Source organism: Xenopus laevis, chromosome 6L (genome assembly GCF_017654675.1).
Source record: "Xenopus laevis strain J_2021 chromosome 6L, Xenopus_laevis_v10.1, whole genome shotgun sequence".
NCBI lineage: Eukaryota > Metazoa > Chordata > Amphibia > Anura > Pipidae > Xenopus > Xenopus laevis.
In genome coordinates, this window is record NC_054381.1 from 66538095 (window position 1) to 66559963 (window position 21869).

Genomic DNA, 21869 nt, shown 5'->3' on the forward strand with positions numbered 1-21869 from the left:
AAAAATAATACAACTCTCTAAAAATGTTACCTGCAACTTGCATCCAATTATCTACCACATATATGCATAATTGCATTTGTTCTGATACATCAGATGCCATTGTAGCAGGTGTGGTTCCCCACTTCACTATTTTGCAGGAATAATATAAAAATGATTAATAGAGGCGTTTTATGGTATAAGGTCATATTTGCCATGGATTACACAGTAGTCAGTTTAGTCTAACTGATTTCTTCAGAGAGATATATGCAACACCATTGTATACAGTATATCGTTTTTCTTGTTATTCTATCTTTAATTGCTAGTGTTTCTATTCAGTAAACACTCAGGACTATTCAGAACTGTATTATGTACTGATCCTAACTGCTGCCTAGTTGCTAGAGTAATTGAGCCCTACCCACCGGAGGCTGAGAACTGCAGATAAAATAAAAGCAAATATTTCAAAGTATACTAAAAGTTTATGCTAAAGGTCATACTGTCATGGGAAAACATGCTTTTTTCAAAATGCATCAGTAAATAGTGCTGCTCCAGCAGACTTCTGGACTGAAATCTGTTTTTCAAAAAAAAAAAAAATGATTTTTTAAATTTAATTTTGAAATGGGGATAGACATATTGTCAACTCTTTACTGCTGCACTGCAAGTTGGAGTGATATCACCCCCCCCCCGCCGAGCATCCCATCAGCAGAACAATGGGAAGGTAACCAGAAAACAGCTCCCTGGTGGAGATAAGAACACTCAATAGTAAAAATCCATGTCCCGCAACTACTCAATAGGAGAAACAAAATGTTCCATAGTAAAATTAATTATTTACAGTGTCAACAGTGTAATTTAGAAATAAAAACGACACCATAAAAATCACGTCAGAATCCTGTTAAGGTTAAATATCTTTTTGTAACCCAGGTCATTCTAATCCTGCTAGTTAGCTGGATTGCTGCTCTGGCATGTAGAGTCATTTGAACACTACTTGCAGATCCAAATGATGGGGACATATACCTCTCTCTCAGACTTATGCAGAATGGGGCATGTCAGTCCCTTTATACCATTTAATCTAAACTTTATAGGTAAAAGTAAGTCTATAAAGTAAAGGCCCATATGGTTAAAGATATAAAGATATGGCATTTTAAGTTGTTAGATTTTTTTTTGTATCTTGAACAACATGAAAAATGTACTAGAAAAAAATGGATTTTTAATCCAATATCCCACGTTGCAAAGATAATCTAGCTCACAAGGATGCTAGGATGCAGGCATTCACTCTGACGCATTTAGAACTGCTGCCAGATGAACAGAATTCTGTCTGTTCTGATTTCCAATAAACACATAAAGCATGCATACACAACATAATAAGTATAATATAATATACAGACCCAGAAATAAAATATGGTATTTATAAAGATCATTTTATTTTGAAACATCTCATCTGTAAAAAAACATAAATTTAAAATTACCAGGTGACAGGTGCATATTTGTCTTTTTTTCCCTCTTGTTCCTGTGCAGAAGGTTGTTAGTTATTTCCTCCACAGCTATTGATCAGGCCAAACAAAGTCAAGGCTGTTAAGTTGTAGAGTAACAAATGAACCACATGATGCCTAAGCAATTGTTGAACTACAACTATTTTACATGAGGTAGTTTGGGGGATAAAGGGACCCTGAAATATGTTTCTGCAAAAACAAGTAATGCTTCTGTATTTGACTGTTGTGGGATGCTGAGATTTGTATATTAACAACATAAAAAGGGCTACCAGGACAACTTTTGTGTATGGTGAAAGCATTTAGATGAAAAAATTACCTGGTAAGGAGTCTCAGCTAGTGATGGGCAAATTTGCGCCGTTCCGCTTTGCCGAAAAATTCTCGAATTCCTCGCGAAATTCACAAAATGGCGAATAATTCGCGAAACGGCGCCGGTGTCTAGTTTTTGACGCCGTGTCCATTTTTGATGCCCGTGAATTTTCGCGCCCATTTTGCGAATCGTGCAAATTCACCACGAATTTGCGTCTGGCGAATAAATTCGCCAATCACTAGACTCAGCTGGTAAGCAAGGCAGTAGCACAGTAGTCAGTCTGCTGGGTCAAATAACTATTTGATTAAACAAAGATAGGTGCTTCTTTGTTGCTAGGATGTAAACATTTCTAAAAACAACTAATGTTCTCAGTAAAATAATTGCATGGTGGTTTTTCTTAACAGAAAACAATTTTAGATTTAGCTTAATGTCATGTGTCATTTTGACCACTATTTCTCACACCATATGTGCAGTGGGGTGGTGATTAGCAAAGTGTTTAAATTTCCTGGGGATAGCATACCATTCAACAAGTGACTATACAATAATTTGAAAAAGTTTGGGAACCCCTCTTAATTCTTTGGAGTTTTATTAATCATTGGCTGAGCTTTCAAAGTAGCAACTTCCTTTTAATATATAACATGCCTTATGGAAAGGGTAGTATTTCAGCAGTGACATAACGTTTATTGGATTAACAGAAAATATGCAATATGCATCATAACAAAATTAGACAGTTGCATGCATTTGGGCACCACACCAGAGATATTATAGCAATACTTAGTTGAGCCTCCTTTTGCAAATGTAACAGCCTCTAGACATCTCCTATAGCCTTTGATGAGTGTCTGGATTCTGTATGACGGTATTTTTGACCATTCGTTCCATACAAAATATCTTCAGTTCAGTTAAATTTGATGGCTGCTGAGCATGGACAGCCTGGTTGAAATCATCCAATAGATTTTCGATGATATTCAAGTTGGGGACCTGTGACGGCCATTCCAGAATATTGTACTTCTCCCTCTGCATAAATGCCTTTGTAGATTTTGAATTGTGTTTATAGTCATTGTCTTGTTGGAATATCCAACCCCTGCATAACTTAAACTTTGTGACTGATGCTGGAACATTATCCTGAAGAATTTGTTGATATTCAATTGAATTCATGCATCCAGGGCCATGGTCTCTGAACTAGCCACACAGCCCCACAGCATAATGGGACCTCCACCAAATTTGACAGTAGGTAGCAGGTGTTTTTCTTGGAATGCAGTGTTATTCTTGTCATGACCAAATAGCTAAATTTTTGTCTCATCAGTCCAAAGCACTTTGTTGCAAAATGACTGTGGCTTGTCTAAATGAGCTTTTGCATACAACAAGCAACTCTGTTTGTGGCGTGAGTGCAGAAAGGGCTTCTTTCTCATCACCCTGCCATACAGATGTTCTTTGTGCAAATTGCACAGAATTGTAGAACGATGTACAGCTACACCATCTGCAGCAAGATGTTCTTGCAGGTCTTTGGAGGTGATCTTTGGGTTGTCTGTAACCATTCTCACAATCCTCCACATATGCGCTCCTGTATTTTTATTGGCCTGCCAGACCTGGGTTTTACAGAAACTGTGCCTGTGGCCTTCCATTTCTGGATTATATTCCTTATAGTTGAAACTGACAGTTTAAACCTCTAAGATTGCTTTTTGTGGCCTTCCCTTAAACCATGATACCAAACAATCTTTGTTTTCAGATCTTTTAAGAGTTGCTTTGAGGATCCCATGCTGTCACTCTTCAGAGGAGAAGCACAACTTGAAATTGGCCACCCTAAATACTGTACTGTACCTTTTCTCATGATTGGACATACCTGCCTATGAAGTTCAAGGTTTAACAAGATAATCCAACCAATTTGGTGTTGCCAGTAATCAGTATTGAGCAGTTACATGCATTCAAATTAGCAAAATTACCCAAATTTTTGCACAGCCAGTTTTTCCCATTTGATTTAATTTCATACAACTGAATACTGCTTCACTAAAAATCTTTGTTCGGAAAACACCCCAGTACTCAGATGTTCCTGAGAAATGAAATACATACCACTGTTATCTTTTTTGTTGAAAGTGGAGTAAATTATTATGCAGGCAGGGAAGGGTTCCCAAACTTTTTCATATGACTGTTAGTGTGGGGTCTAGTGCCTATTCTTGCCATGTAGTTATAGGTGACAACAATTATTAGCTAATGGAGTCAACCAAACCCTTCCCTGTTGGGTATTTATAACAAAACAAAACCATAGCATCATCCATATCTATTTTTCCCAAACTGCTCCAACCTGGCCCTTCCTAGTGACACTGTTAGCCTTACTTTTATGAGGTTGGTGCCCTAAAACAAATTTACTTTTTAGCCCATAGACATATGACCTCTAACCTAGGGGCAACATGATCCACTGTGCACAAAACATGTGAGTTTAAAGTGATTATTATTATGTTTGTTTGTATTATGTCTCTTTTCCTACCAAAACAAAAAAATATATATATGTTCTTTTAGATGGAAATTTTTGCACTAGTTACAGTCATCGAGGTCTAATTTCCAAAGCCAAAATGAAAGCTATTAAATACAGCATTGTGGTTATTCTTGGTAAGTAAAACATTTTTCTAATATCAAGTGCAAACATTTCCTATATCTGTATTAACAATATTAATAAAATCATATACTACGCAATCTCAGAAACAGTGAAATTTTTATTACTGAAGATATATTACAAAAGAACAGCTAGCATTGTCATGTGCAAATATAATCAGTCAATTTCAATCCAAATAAAAAAGCAAGCATTAAAGAACTTAAAAATGTGTATGCTATCCTATGCATGTAATTAATAGCTGTGTTTGCCTCCTGTAGTTATTGAAGATAATGTAATAGCATGCCCTTTCCTTTCTTTTTGCAAAAATTTATACAATCACCCTGGCAATAGATTAGTTTGGGGTACCAGGTTCTTGGTAGCTTTGAGTACAGTATTTGTAAAGGAAAACTGGTTGTACTCTTTGTATTACCTGTATTAATTGATTGATTCTTAACAATGATAGTACTCACATAGTAAAATGAAATGTAGTTTATATAAATGCTGAAACCATAATTTAATATATATATATATATATATATATAGACAAATACAAGATTCCTCTGCACTCAACCCATTATCAATATATTTAAGACAGAGACATTTTGTGCATACTGCTACTGAAAAATGCCTTACCCTTTAAACAAAACAGGGATTGTTTGTCCATATATTGCAATATATTTAAGCTGGCCAACTACGTCAAAGTCATCCCATATCTGGCCAGTCCTATGCTCAATTTTCATTTGATTCATTAAGAATTCTATGGTTTCATTATACATTTTATAAAAGGGACGAATACGTTTTACCTGCAACTTACTAGCTGCTTTCAAAGTAAAACTCCCAAACTTGGCTGCCCTTTTATTAGACACCAGTGGGATCACCTGACTATAGTTGGAGGGGGTGGGAGCTACAACATGGAGCTGGTCACTGCTCTTGTAGAACTATAACAAACAAGGGAAAGTTGTGCTCACCACTAGTTTTTAAAATCATTAGGCGGGGGTGCAATGATTTTAAAAACTAGTGGTGAGCACAACTTTCCCTTGTTTGTTATATATATATATATATATATATATATATATATATATATATATATATATATATATATATATATATATATATATATATATATATATATATATATATATATATATATATATATATATATATATATATATATATATATATATAATTTAATATAATACTTTTTTGGCCACCTTCTTCCAGCTGCACCAGATGTCAGTTTTCCATAATCCAAAGGTTGTATGTCCAGGCGATACTCTCTAAACTTGAATGTGACAGTTCTTTTATATATATATATATATATATATATATATATATATATATATATATATATATATATATATATATATATATATATATAATTCAACAAAGAAGGTCCGCACTCTCAGGTCTTAAAAATCAAAAATGGTTTATTATAAAAGACTAACGTTTCGGCCTCTCCGAGGCCTTTCTCAAAGTACAGATCGGTATACAATGAAAGCTTTAAATACCCTAGCTGGCGGGAAAGGTTAATTAGCTGACATCATTCTCGTCATCATCATCATCATCACTAAGCGTCAAGTACTAGAGATGTGAAAATACACATATAAAACACATTCAAATTCAAAAACACTTTTATATTAAAAACCCCAATTCTACTGAATAAGGAAATAAAAACATACTAAGTAACAATATTGTTTGTAACTTCTTATTATGCTACGCACAGTGAACCTGGCTGTATTGTTAATGTTACAAAGTATAAAATCTGAGTATAGGTGAAAGGTCTGTTTTTCAAGTTCCCCCAATTGCAATAAAATATAGATACATAAAGTCTAAAACATGAAAACTAAAACATGAATGCAATCCCTTAAGCAGGTCAGGTATTCGTACTATAACTTAATTAATGTAGCACAAGCCCTCTCACTTCAGTATGTCGTTATATTTAAAATTAACCCATTGTTAATATATAGTGTAAGTTAGCCATTTTCCCATCGTTAAAAGTATGTTGTGTTTCTATAATGTGACTACCAGTGTCTGTTATATAACCCCTAGTGTTGGGGATATTAACCCTTAGTGTGGCCACTCCCCCTGTATACATTCTATCCCATAAATTTTATGACCGGCCATATATACTAAATGTGTGCATACAAATTAAAAATATAGCGTTACTCGGACTAGATGTGTATCTAGTAAGATATTCAATAGTTGTAAACGTGAATAGAGTAAAGATAATTCATCCAAAATACATAAAAAATACATAAAAATAATACCCAAAAGATAAAAAAAAATATATAAATAAAAAAGTCACCATACTGTGTAAAAAATCACCAAAATTAGTGGGACATGTTGTTCAGTCCAAAAGTTCATATAATCATCTAATAGAAATAAGTATTTTCCTCTGGGTTATTGTGGTAAGTGGCTTGCACTTGTGGGCGTCGAGACTGTAGTTGTTGCAAGGGTGGATATTAGCACATCGATACATTACATGTTAGCAGATCGAACAATACACACTATTGTATTTGTATTGTATTGTATTGTTCGATCTGCTAACATGTAATGTATCGATGTGCTAATATCCACCCTTGCAACAACTACAGTCTCGACGCCCACAAGTGCAAGCCACTTACCACAATAACCCAGAGGAAAATACTTATTTCTATTAGATGATTATATGAACTTTTGGACTGAACAACATGTCCCACTAATTTTGGTGATTTTTTACACAGTATGGTGACTTTTTTATTTATATATTTTTTTTTATCTTTTGGGTATTATTTTTATGTATTTTTTATGTATTTTGGATGAATTATCTTTACTCTATTCACGTTTACAACTATTGAATATCTTACTAGATACACATCTAGTCCGAGTAACGCTATATTTTTAATTTGTATGCACACATTTAGTATATATGGCCGGTCATAAAATTTATGGGATAGAATGTATACAGGGGGAGTGGCCACACTAAGGGTTAATATCCCCAACACTAGGGGTTATATAACAGACACTGGTAGTCACATTATAGAAACACAACATACTTTTAACGATGGGAAAATGGCTAACTTACACTATATATTAACAATGGGTTAATTTTAAATATAACGACATACTGAAGTGAGAGGGCTTGTGCTACATTAATTAAGTTATAGTACGAATACCTGACCTGCTTAAGGGATTGCATTCATGTTTTAGTTTTCATGTTTTAGACTTTATGTATCTATATTTTATTGCAATTGGGGGAACTTGAAAAACAGACCTTTCACCTATACTCAGATTTTATACTTTGTAACATTAACAATACAGCCAGGTTCACTGTGCGTAGCATAATAAGAAGTTACAAACAATATTGTTACTTAGTATGTTTTTATTTCCTTATTCAGTAGAATTGGGGTTTTTAATATAAAAGTGTTTTTGAATTTGAATGTGTTTTATATGTGTATTTTCACATCTCTAGTACTTGACGCTTAGTGATGATGATGATGATGACGAGAATGATGTCAGCTAATTAACCTTTCCCGCCAGCTAGGGTATTTAAAGCTTTCATTGTATACCGATCTGTACTTTGAGAAAGGCCTCGGAGAGGCCGAAACGTTAGTCTTTTATAATAAACCATTTTTGATTTTTAAGACCTGAGAGTGCGGACCTTCTTTGTTGAATTGTTATTCTAAATATTTTGGACACTGCACCCAGGCACGCTTATACTTTGTTACGTGAGTGCTGACTTCCCCATGGATCGTTATATATATATATATATATATATATATATATATATATATATATATATATATATACATAGATATATATACATATATATATATATATATATATATATATATATATATATATATATATATATATATACTGTATATATATATATATATATACTGTATATATATATACATACATACACACATAGATATATAGTGCTACTATTTCTCCAACCTCATGTTCATGTGCAAAGTTTAAAACCATTTTTCATGCCTCCTAAAGCTTTATTCTCATTCCAAGTTCCAGTGCCAACTCATCCTCATCTCTAAGCAAAAGTTCAATATAACATGGGACCTGTTATCCCAAATGCTCGAGACCTAGGGTTTTCCTGATACCTCGAGTCCCCCCAATAGGCTAGTTTTGCTTCCAATGAGGATTCATTATATTTTAGTTTGGATCATGTACAAGGTACTGTTTTATTTTTACAGAGAAAAAAGAAAGTATTTAGTAAAATTTGGATTATTTGGATAAAATGGAGTTTATTGAAGCCTTTCCGTAATTCAGAGCTTTCTATATAACGGGTTTCCAGATAACGAATTCTATACCTGTTCTGTAGATTGGAATATGTTGGTAAAATCAGTCAGGAACAGATTCATAAAAATATAATGGCCTCATTTAAATGTTGATGGAATTTTAAATTGACGGTGACACAATATTTGAAAATTCGGTCTTGAGCATTGTTTGTGGTGAGGAACAGCAGTTTTCAAAATTAGAATGTTAACTTCTTAGATTGGGAGCTGACACTAAGGGGCCGATTCACTAAGCTCGAGTGAAGGATTCGAATGAAAAAAATTCGAATTTCGAAGTATTTTTTTGGTACTTCGACCATCGAATTGGTTAAATTCGTTCGAATACGAACGAAATCGAACGAATCGAACGAAAAATCGTTCGACTATTCGACCATTCGATAGTCGAAGTACTTTCCCTTTAAAAAAACTTCGACCCCCTACTTCGGCAGGTAAAACCTACCGAAGTCAATGTTAGCCTATGGGGAAGGTCCCCATAGGTTTGCTAACCTTTTTTTGATCGAAGGATTTTCCTTCGATCGTTGGATTAAAATCCTTCGAATCGTTCGATTCGAAGGATTTAATCGTTCGATCGAACGAAAAATCCTTCGATCGATCGAACGAACGTTTAGCGCTAAATCCTTCGACTTCGATATTCGAAGTCGAAGGATTTCAATTTCGAGGGTCGAATTTCGAATTATTTTTTACTTCGAAATTCGACCCTTAGTGAATCTGCCCCTAGAAGTGGGAGAGGGTGGGGTTGACTATAAACGTAAGGGGGGGCTGTCATTTGAAATTGAAGAGATGAAATATGAATACATGAAATATGAATAGGTGGAAAACACATGGTTATATTTATAACTAGAGGTTGTTTCCACCCTCATACCCATCATCAAAACATATCAGCTTTCAAATACAAGCCATATGATTAATAGGGAGCTGACAAAAAAAAAGGAAGATAAATATCCCATTACATTCAGAAGCCAAAAAACTAAAAGCTAACATAAAACAGTGATATACAGTAAAAACTTTGTAATATACAGACCACTTGCAAAGAACAATACTATGTTCATACAGTAAGGGGCACATTTACTAAGCTCGAGTGAAGGATTTGAAGTAAAAAAAACTTTGAATTTCGAAGTATTTTTTTGGGTACTTCGACCATCGAATAGGCTACTACGACATTCGACTACGACTTCGACTTCGATTTGAACGATTCGAACTAAAAATTGTTCGACTATTCGACCATTTGTTAGTCAAAGTACTGTCTCTTTAAAAAACAACTTCGACTACATACTTCGGCAGTATAAACCTACCGAGGTACAATGTTAGCCTATGGGGACCTTCCCCATCAGTTTTCTAAGGTTTTTTTACGAATCGATCAAACGATTTTTCCTTCGATCGATCGTAGGATTTGCGGTAAATCTTTCGAATTCGATATTCGAATCCGTAGGATTTTACTTTGAGGGTTTATTAACCCTTGATATTCAACTCTTAGTAAATGTGCCCCAAGGTGTCAGTTTCTTTTTAATTCTGTCAGTTATGCCATATTATACCCCATTTGGCATTTAATAAGAGAAATGGCAAAATAATACAATATCAGGGGAATGTGATATGTGATACAACACATGGCAATAACTTATAGAATAATAATTTCGGTACCTATTGGATATGTCAAATAAATAATACCTTTGTTGATCTGATCATACTGCATAGGACAATCAATATTTTGTATATCAAAACAACAGTTCTGTTTATCCATCATGTAGCAGATAACTGAGAGCTCTTGGTATTTTAAATTTGCATTGCTATAGCAACCAAGAGTAGTTGAGCTGCTGCTTGAAGCAACATCTTGAATGTATGTGTTCTAATCACATTTCATTTAGTGTCATGAAGACATGTCAGCAGCAGCCATAGTTAAATTATATAACACATATGCAAACTTTAGTTTATCTTTATTAATTTAAAGTCATGGTAGTCTTTAGAATGTATTCTTAAATCAAAAATATTTTTCGTCAAATAATCAAAAAATTTCTTTGAAAGGCACAACGGGAAACCTCTACTGCTCTATCCCATACCTGATAATTTACATTTCTAATACATAGATTAAGGGGCAGATTTATCAAAATGTGAGTTTAGAACTTAATAAATAAAAACTCCCCCATGTTCTATTCATTCCTACAGTATGGGATGTTTAGAACCATATCTATCAAATTGTGAGTTCTAATTCACCTATTGATAAATAGAAATCCCATAGAAATTAATAGAATATAGGCAAGTTGTTATTTATTAAGCTCTAAACTCACATTTTGATAAATCTGCCCCTCATACTCTGGTACTAATTTTCTGGTGTAACTGGAATATTTCCCTAGATACATTTGCCATTGTACTTTTTATTTCATTGTTGTACAGTATATACAGGATATTTAGTAACACACCTTCTTATCGGTACTCTTCCAAACTCAAACTCGTTCATTTTTTTGCATTAGACTATGAATCAAATTAGCAGTCCTATAGAAATATACTTCACATAATAAATTTCCCATTCACAGTTAGTTTTCTCACTAAAAGTTCACTAGATTTGTTAAGGCAAAAAGAATTTGCACATTTGTAACAAATACATTTTCATGTGCACAAAATAAATTATTACAGTGGAAAAACAAATTTTAAAAGACTGAATACAAATGTTTTGCATAAGATCTGAAAAGGGATTAACAGTAAGTAAATGAGCCCTAAAGATGCTAGTACCAGGTAATAATAGGAAGTAACCAATTTTTTTTAATTATAAATTATACAAATTCTAAATCATTAATTTACATGTCATTTTTTTTTTTCTACCTCAGCTTTTATACTTTGTTGGAGTCCATACTTTCTTTTTGATATATTGGACAACTTCGAAATGCTCCCTGAAACCAAAGAACGTTTCTATGCATCTGTTATTATTCAGCATTTACCATTTTTAAACAGTGCCATTAATCCAATCATTTACTGTGTATTCAGCAACAGACACTGTCGCTTATCCAGGTAAAAACTTCATTTTGTTTTGATATATAAGAAACTATGTGTTAAAATATAGATGCGTCATTTCTGGCATAAATACATGTATCTTAGATGACTCTGCAGATGTAGTCCATACATATGCATTGACTAGTTGTTAGTTGACTCAATACTTGCTCAGGTGATTAATTGGCCTGTTTTTCCATTTTGAACCATTTTTGGCTAGTGACAAATGTGTTGGCAGAATGTACATATGAATTACTAAAGGCTCTAAGTGGCTTAGATCAGTAAAAGAGAAGCTTTCCATGTCAACAGTTTTGAGCTAAGAGATTTCAGAAAAAGAAATACACACGCACAAATGCATATCAACAAGACATATACACAAAAGCTATAAGAGACATACAGGGGCATATTTATTAAGGGGCCGATTCACTAAGCTCGAGTGAAGGATTCGAATGAAAAAACTTCGAATTTCGAAGTATTTTTTGGGTACTTCGACCATCGAATTGGTTATATTCGTTCGAATTCGAACGAAATCGAACGAATCGAACGAAAAATCGTTCGACTATTCGACCATTCGATAGTCGAAGTACTTCCCCTTTAAAAAAAACTTCGACCCCCTACTTCGGTAGCTAAAAGCTACCGAAGTCAATGTTAGCCTATGGGGAAGGTCCCCATAGGCTTGCCTGTGATTTTTTGATCGAAGGATTTTCCTTCGATCGTTGGATTAAAATCCTTCGAATCGTTCGATTCGAAGGATTTAATCGTTCGATCGAACGAAAAATCCTTCGATCGATCGATCGCAGGATTAGCGCTAAATCCTTCGACTTCGATATTCGAAGTCGAAGGATTTCAATTCGAGGGTCGAATTTCGAAGTATTTTTAACTTCGAAATTCGACCCTTAGTGAATCTGCCCCCAAGGGTCGAACTTCGAAATCTGAATTCAAAAAGACCAACTGAAATTTAGTCGAAGCTTTTTTTTGGTCGAATAGGTCAGTTTTTGATGGAATAGGTCTGTATTAGGCTGAATTAGAATCTTTCAAATTGAAGTAATAGCGCATTCAATCGAGTTTGATTCAAAGTTTTTCCCAAAAATAACTTTGATTTTTCAAAGTCCACCAATTGACTCCAGATAGGTTCTAGGAGGTCCCCCATAGGCTAAAAAAGTATTTCGGCAGGTTTTAGATGGCAAATGGTCAAAGTCAATTTTTTAAAGAGACAGTACATGATACATTTCGATATTTGAATCAAATTTGGACTATTCCCTAGTCAAAGTACACAAAAATTAGCTTGAGATTCAAATTTTTTTCATTCAAAAATTCACCTCGACCTTTGATAAATCTGCCCCACAATGTTATATATATATATATATAATATATATAATAGAAATGTCACAATGGTAAAAAAATTGTATTTATAAACTGTCAAGATTAACAATACCCATATAATTTAATAAAAGAGTTTCATAAACAACTGCAAATACTGAAGTCTTTCAGCTATCATTAGTGATTTACGAAATGATTGGACTATGGACTCACACATTCACCTAAAGGGGGAGGGGGATTTGGAAATAACGACTGCAACTATGTCATTTCCTGTTGTACACTTTACTTGCCTCACCTACACTTATTTGAATTACACTTGACAAAGAGCCAGGAGGCTCGAAACATGTAGGGGCCGATTCATCAAGGGTCGAATATCGAGGGTTAATTAACCCTCGATATTCGACTAGGAATTGAAATCCTTCGACTTCGAATATCGAAGTCGAAGGATTTAGCACAAATTCTGTGATCGTACGATCGAAGGATTATTCCTTCGATCGAACGATTAAATCCTTCGAATCGAACGATTCGAAGGATTTAAATCCAACGATCGAAGGAATATCCTTCGATCAAAAAAACTTAGGAAAGCCTATGGGGACCTTCCCCATAGGCTAACATTGACTTCGGTAGCTTTTAGCTGCCGAACTAGGGGGTCGAATTTTTTTTTAAAGAGACAGTACTTCGACTATCGAATGGTCGAATAGTCGAATGATTTTTACTTCGAATCCTTCGATAGTCGTAGTCGAAGGTCGAAGTAGCCCATTCGATGGTCGAAGTAGCCCAAAAAAACTTCGAAATTCGAAGCTTTTTACCTTCGAATCCTTCACTCGAAGTTAATGAATCGGCCCCGTAGTGTTAAAGACCAATAAAATCACTTGAGCAGATACCTTCTGCCTCCCAGGTTTTTCCTTGCTTACGCTATAAAATTGTTCCGATTTACGAAATGCATTGAAGTCGATGGACGTTCAAATAATTTTGACGTGTGTCAATTTTCATGCTTGCTCCAATGTTGACATGCAACATTTTTTTTTTGTTGCAGTGGATTTTTCGCCAATGAATTTTCAATGCAGTTTCCCGAAAACATTAGTTGGTGGTGAAACATGGAAATTCGCCGTGAATCCATGCCTGGAGAATTTATTCGCCCATCACTAACTATCAAAGTTGAAGCTACAATAGATATTACTGTGCTATTTACCTAACAAACATTAGTTTTTAAGCAAACAAACAATCTTGGCAGTTAATACTTTTCAAAATCAACTTCATCATTAAGGTCTTGAACCTGTAAATGGGATGTGAAGTTGTAGCTTCCTCCAGCCTTTTTTTCATTATTATTTATAAAGTTAATTAGTTTTTGAAATCACATTGTCCATATAATAGCTTCCTCCAGTCTTAAAAGCAAAAGCTTAATATTGGAATGTAATTAAACACATTAACAGCATAAACAGCAATTTCTTTAGACCAAAAATCCAAGCACAGTTACAACCTTACATTTATCAACATTGAATTTTATCTGCCATAAAAAAGTCCAGATATTGCATTTGTCCAGATCTATCACAAGGATGTATTATTGGACTTGTGCCATTCCACTTGTAATTTTGTCCAATTACAGAATGTTCAATTGACAACTACTCCCTGTCCTATAGCTATTGTTTTCTTGGCACAACCAAGAATAACAAGTCTTAGTTTGGAAAGCAAACTTTTTTATTAAAAGCTTGGACAAAATGTATAGACTTCATCTACTGTAACACCACTGTCCAACTTCCTACTTAATATTAAAAAGCAAGTAAATTTGTGTGGCATGATCTGTCCTTCATAAAACCAAGCTGATGTAGTACCTATATGTCATTTTCTATGATATAATGTTAATAGTCTCTTAACAAATCTTCAAATGCATTTCTTACTACAAATGTCTTTACAACTATAATCACCAGGTTAAGCACATACCCCATTTTTTGGTATTGGAATTACCTTAGCTTCAATGCATTGGTACCATACCAGATGCGAAAAAGTCTAAGAAAATTAGAAACACTTGCACTAATTCCTTCAAGCCCCACAGCCTTGTTTACTTTGCCCAAAGGGGACTAATACCTACAGTACCCTTGTAAATTAAAGTTTCCTTGTACACTAAGGGGCCGATTCACTAACTTCGAGTGAAGGATTCAAAGGTAAAAAACTTTGAATTTCGAAGTTTTTTTGGGCTACTTCGACCATCGAATGGGCTACTTCGACCTTCGACTACGACTTTGAATCGAAGGATCCGAAGTAAAAATCGTTCGACTATTCGACCATTCGATAGTCGAAGTACTGTCTCATTAAAAAAAACTTCGACCCCCTAGTTCGCCATCTAAAAGCTACCGAAGTCAATGTTAGACTATGGGGAAGGTCCCCATATGCTTGGCTAACTTTTTTTGATCGAAGGATATTCCTTCGATCATTGGATTAAAATCCTTCAAATCGTTCGATTCGAAGGATTTTATCGTTCGATCGAAGGAATTATCCTTCGATCGTTCGATCAAACTATCTGCGCTAAATCCTTCGAATTCGATATTCGAAGTCGAAGGATTTTAATTCCTAGTCGAATATCGAGGGTGAATTAACCCTCGATATTCGACCCTTAGTGAATCGGCCCCTAATCCTAGTTTGCATCACAAAATCATCTGTGATGGCTTTGTGATTATGAGGGTTGACAACTTTGATAAGGTATAAAGCATACATTTTGCAAAAGACTACATGCAATAATAAAAGCTATACTCAGAGAGTTGTCTGAACTGAAATTGATGAAATTCATCTGTTAATGAGTAACTAATAGGGATGACACAGATGTTTCCTATTATTCTTGAGTTGGAGGACCAGGACTAAGTGATCACATGGTCAACATAAAAATTATGTTAAACTTCCACCTTCTGTTGAATAGCTCTCATGGCTGCTGATTCGTCCGTATCAAGGTTTATTGGGTGTGTTATCAGTGTCTCCAGTGAAACTTTAGTTTGCATACGTTGCTGGAGGCAAATAAACTTGTGTAGAGTGTTCTGACTTTTAAGCAAATTTATTTAAATTTTTTACTTGACTTTAGATTTTGTGCTATCTCTGCTTATGCCCCAATTCACTTATTCCCCTAGGGTATTGTATTGTAACAGAGCTAGATATTTTACATGGGTACAGAGAAATTACATACATGTATAAACTGCCATCAAGCATACATATGGGCCTCAGCTATTACAATATCAAAAATGCTATCATGTGAATACTCACGCATTGTGTTATGGCTTCTTTAGACTCCGTACTAATATTTTATTTAAGTTGTCTATGAAAAACAGATCCATTGAATTACATTTTGTTTTATTGCAGAGATAGAAATTCGGCAAAACTTGGTGGCACCATGAGAGATAAAACAGAAGGGATTGAAATGCAAGTGGTTTCGAGACCAGAGTACCTCTAATATTTGAACTTCTTATAGAGATATAATCTAACAAACAAAGAATCTATTTCCTCTAGTCATGTCACTAGATTTAAATAATGTCATATATTAAAAAATGCTCCTTTTATTTATGCCTCTCCCTTAATTATAAAATTTTTACTGCAAAGAGCCTTAAAACTGTCATGTATAGTATAGAGATGCCCATGCTTTTTTACCTCAGTTTATAATACCCACAAAATACAATAATTAGATATTACTTCTTATAGCATATACTTTAGTTTTACTGTGTATTTATGACTTAGAAGAAAGTCATATTGCTCCTGCATTTAGTTGAGTGTGCTATTTTGTACATATTCCATTGCTTAGTTATTGCTCCTAAATTATTTATTCATTCAAGATCCTTGACAGTTTTTAAACATTTTATTATGTGAAATAAATATTCTATAAAATTACATTTTGCCTTTCATTTTATTGTTGTACTGTTTCAAAGGTTTTACTGCAAGTTAAACCATAGATAATAATGATCAATGAAGGTTAATATTTAAATCCATACAGTAGTTTGGCATTTGATTAAAATAAGCAGAAAGCCAGGACACTGCCTTAGTGATTAAGTTTGTTAAGAGTTGCATAGAATTGCATAGAATTGCATAGCATTGCATAGAAAACTATTTTGACTGATTAAGTAAAATCAGGCACCTCTCAAGTTTTTATCTTTATAAAAATAATCAATCTTTCTACCAAAGACTTTGCAAAGAAAAGAGGACATACGGGAGTTCTACTTGTGAAATTATAAAGAAAATCAATAACAAGTTGAAGCTGGTCAGGACAAATCTATGTGGCTCTACTAAGATTAACAACTCGTTTTTGGTTTGGGTAAATAAAATAAAAATCACACACTCCTAATAAGCCTCAATAAACCCTACACAAATTATCACATAAATCAGAGGAATTACATAAATCATGAGGAAACTTCGGGCGACTTCGAAAAATGAATCGCCGCATTTGATTAGTGCCGGCGATTTTTCATTTTAGCCAGCGCAGAGTGAGGGAAGGCGTTTGGGGAGATTGGTCGCCACAAAGACAAGGAGATTAGTCACCAGGCGACTAAATCTCCCCAAAACGCTCAGTGTGGCCTTACCCTAACAGACTCAGCTACTGTGTGCTTGGATTCAGGTGCTAACTGCCTAAAGCCCTTCCCTGATGGGTGACACTGGCTTTTAGAATTATTACCCAGTGGAATTAAAAGCCACTCATCAGTAGATGGGTTAGGTGCGTGGAGCCCTAAACCCATTACTTAAGGTTTGTCTTCTGTCTCCAAAAGTTAAAGTAGGCTTGCATGTGTTATGCACGTAAAAATGTAACAACAGACAACAAGGGCCATATCAAGACCTTAAGAAAGGGTCCTTGAGGTCTTAAACATGCCATTATTCTAATAAAAGAACTGCAGGATAGTTACAGTATATGTAGAGTTATGTTGCTCCTTCAATTTTTCTGATTGTGATACAATTTGGGTATCTACGGTGTGTCCTATGGGAGTTGAGCTTCCATGATGTGAAGAGGTGAAGTGTTCAAATAACTGTTCAAAGTTCAAATAATGACCATTAAAAGACTTAACTGTCATTTAACTTGTGCCCGGTGAATTTATTTGCCCATCACTAATTGCCATTAATAAATCATTCATGCATTACAAATAACTTGAAACACTGAATTAAGTTGTATTTCACCATTTTAATATGTCTGTCTTGTAGAGTAATTGTATCAAAATGATACGATTTAGCAACTCCAGTGGCCCAGAAGTCTTCTTTATACATCTGTATTCTACTTTTGCTCTATGTGGCTGTAATGCAATACCCTCCAGGACCTGTATCTCTATTTTTGAATAACTTCACAATTCAACTTCAATAATTTATATCCTCAGATCTGTCCTTTCCTAATTTAAAGGAATTGTTCAGTGTTAAAATAAAAACTGGCTAAATAGAAAGGCTGTGCAAAATAAAAAATGTTTCTAAATATAGTTAGTTTGACAAAAATGTAATGTATAAAGGCTGGAGTGATTTGATGTATAACATGTCAGTCAGAACACTACTTCCTGCTTTTCAGCTCTCTTGGTTTACACTGACTACCAGGCAGTATCCAATCAGAGACTTGAGGGGGGCCACATGGGTCATTTCTGTTGCTTTTGAATCTGAGCTGAATGCTGAGGATCAATTGCAAACTCACTGAACAGAAATGTACCATGTGGCCCCCCTTCAAGTCGCTGACTAACTCAGAGTTATAGAGCTGAAAAGCAGGAAGTTGGATTCTGGCTGTTTTATTAGACATCTGTTCACTCCAGCCTTTATATATTACATTTTTGCATAACTAACTATATTAGAAACATTTTTTATTTTGCACAGTCTATCTATTTACACAGTTTTTATTTTCACACTGAACTATTCCTTTAAGATGCATCAATATCTCTACTGACATTTACAGCAGTTCAACAACATCTTATTTTCTATCCCTTACTTACTCCCTTGGATGCTTCCTTGGACAATTTAAAAGACTAGTCATTACTTGTGTTCAAATTTCAAATAATGACCATTAAAAGACTTACCTGTCATTTCAAATAATGACCATTAAAAGACGTGTCCTTTAAAGAGATACCGACATCAGAAAATAAACTTTTTTTAATATCTATCATACAATTGTCTTTGAATGATATTTATAATTTTGCCATAAAAGTATTTTCCTGATGCTTTTAAATTACCTTTCTTACTCCCATGTTCCTCTATGAGGGGGCTGACATATTTGTGCAGCAGCAGTCTGTTAGCATTAGAAACTCTTAACTGACTGAGGTTAAAAGAAGGGACAGTCAGGTTGGCAAAACAGTCAGGATTAGGAACTTCAAGTAACAATTACTTAAAAAAGCAGAACTATCATTGAAAAACAATCAACATGACCTATAGGTAACTTTTAATGTAGATTCATATTTTGAAAAATTTTTTATCAGAGTAATTGTATCAGAATGATATTATTTAGCAACTCCAGTGGTCCAGAGGTCTACTCTATATATTGGTATTCTCCTTCTCCTCTATGTGGCTGTAATGCAATACCCTCCTGGACCTATATCTCTATTTCTGAATAACTTCAATAATTAGGGATGGGCAAATAAATTCGCCGTAGTTAAATATTGCGCCAAAAATTTGCCGCGCAGCTCTTTTCGACAAACTGAACGTCACCCACAGCAGCCAATTAGATTTGAGCCATCCCACTGTCTATATAAGGAGCTGCAGAGGCGGCCATTACTCGTGGCATTTTTGGTAGAGGTAGAGAGAGCAGGATAGTGAGAGATTTGTGTGTGATTTAGCTAGTGGAGTTTGTGTAGAGAGCTTTTTTTTTCTGAGTCACTGCAAGTGGAGGTTGTGGATTTCAGTTTACTGTTTTCCCTCTTCTGCTTGCCTGCTCACCACCCAATAGCCCTTTTTAGGGCTAACTGTCTTTGTCTTTGTCTGTGCTTGTGTGTGTATTCCTTGTGGGTACACACTTCTGCTGAGGGGATTTAGTTGAGGGTTTTATTTTTTTCTCCTTTCTTCCCCCAAATATCCAAACCCCCCCCTTATATATATTTTTTTAGTTTAGTTGCCCAATATGATGGGCCGTGGGATAGGGGGGAGGGGTGGTGGTGGTGGGAAGAAGGGTGGGATAGGGAGGGGTGGCCGAGGAAGAGGCCGTGGTGCTGGCCGTGGACATCCAACCCCACAACAGCCCAGCCCATGTGCCATGCCCAGTCTGGGCACTGTAGCACAGCACTAGCTGCCATCAAAGCAGCTGCCATCACAGCAGCAGCTGCAACAACAACAGCAGCAGCCGCAACAACAGCAGCAGCAAATGCCACACTGGCTTTGGGTCGCAGTGGGGCAACTGGCACACGTAGGTCTGTGCCAGATTTTTTTGCCACTGTTTTGTGACCCATATGCTCGCAGCAAGCAGAGGCGGTGGTAGACTGGCTGACCCAGGCTACCTCATCTGCAGCGGGCACCAGTGAGCAGTAGGAGGTGGCATCACCTGCTAGCTCAGTGTGGGATGACACCCCATCCCTCTTATTTGATCCTGAGGTGGACTTGAGCCCAGGCACCCAGGATCTTTTTGATGATCAGGCAGGAATGGGGGGGCATTCATGTCTGATAAAGAGGAGGAGGTCATGTCACAGCCCACATCAGTAGGGGATATTGGGCAGGGTCCCCTTATGGCAGGGCAGCAGGTTGCTGGTGTGGGTATCGATGCTATGTATGAGGCGGGTCAGGTCTGGGGGAGGACAATGACCCTGGGAGCAGCAGCAGTTCAGGGGGGGAACTGTTTGTTGTTGATGAGGATGAAGAGCCGGCTCCACCGACCACTGCTAGGGGGGGCAGGCAACAGGGCAACACTGGGCCTCGGTCCAAAGCATATGGGCGTATGGGTGGGGACCATCCCCAACCCTCCACAGCAGGCAAGGCAGTGGCCCGCACTTCAGCAGTGTGGGCATTTTTCACGTGCCAGGCAGAGGACCAGGCAGTAGCAGTGTGCCAGCTCTGCCGGCAGAATGTTCGAAGGGGGCAGGCAGGGTCACATATGGGAACATCAGCTTTAAGTTCCCATATGAAATGTCATCACAGGATGACGTGGGAGCAGCACCAAAGTGGCAGGGCACTGGGGGGCAGCGGTGCTTCCTGTCCACCTCCTCCCATTCCTCAGGGAAGAAGTGCTAGCTCCCCAGACCCTGCAGCAAGGGAAGAGGATTCTGGGGCTCACAGTCGGAGGCAGCCACTGTGTAGCTCGGCCTCTTCTGCAGCCTCCTCCTCCTCAATGCGATCCCTGTCCCGCCAGGTTTCCCTCCCCCAGTTCCTCACCCTCAAGACGCCTCTCTCCCCCAGCCACCCCCAAGTGCAGAGGCTTAATGGCTTGTAAAAACGAAAAGGCGATGTGGCAATGGCCGAGCGCTTCCCATGCATGCCAGCTCCTGCTAAGCCGCAGCTCTCGCAATGTATCGGCTCCTTCTGACTGGCTACTACATCATACCTCTGTTACCGCTGCAGAGCGCTGATCAAAGCATTCTTGGAGTCTGGTAAATTAATATCAATGTATCGGCTTTATTTTGCGCTTTTTAAAATTACAAAGGAGGGGATTTATATCGAATGCGTTTCGTGTCAGAAGACCTGACACTTCATCAGAGATGAATGTGATGAAGTTTCAGGTCTTTTGACACGAAACGCATTAGATGTAAATCCCCTCCTTTGAATGAAGAATGCTTTGATCAGCGCTCTGCAGCGGTAACAGAGGTATGAGGCTTAATGGCTGCCTGGCAAAACTTCTGGCAGTGCAGCTGCTGCCCTATCAGCTAGTCGAAGCAGGCCCCTTCCGACAGCTGATGGCTTGCGCTGCCCCTAACTGGCGGATCACCAGCCGCCATTATTTTGCCAGGAAGGCAGTCTCTGCCTTCCACCAGCAGGTGGTGGAGAATGTGTCCCTGTCGCTGGAT

At 36.5% G+C, this 21869-nt stretch overlaps 1 protein-coding gene across 1 annotated transcript in view; it reads left to right on the forward strand.

Moving 5' to 3' along the window:
• Positions 1–16767, forward strand: part of npsr1.L (neuropeptide S receptor 1 L homeolog) — a 108917-nt gene extending 92150 nt beyond the window's left edge. Inside the window, exons 7-9 of the mRNA XM_018266842.2 lie at positions 4288–4377; positions 11475–11655; positions 16300–16767. Of these exons, the coding sequence (XP_018122331.1) occupies positions 4288–4377; positions 11475–11655; positions 16300–16390 (362 nt within the window). The 3' untranslated portion in view covers positions 16391–16767. The remainder of the gene's footprint in view (positions 1–4287; positions 4378–11474; positions 11656–16299) is intronic.
• The last annotated feature ends 5102 nt before the right edge of the window (positions 16768–21869 follow it).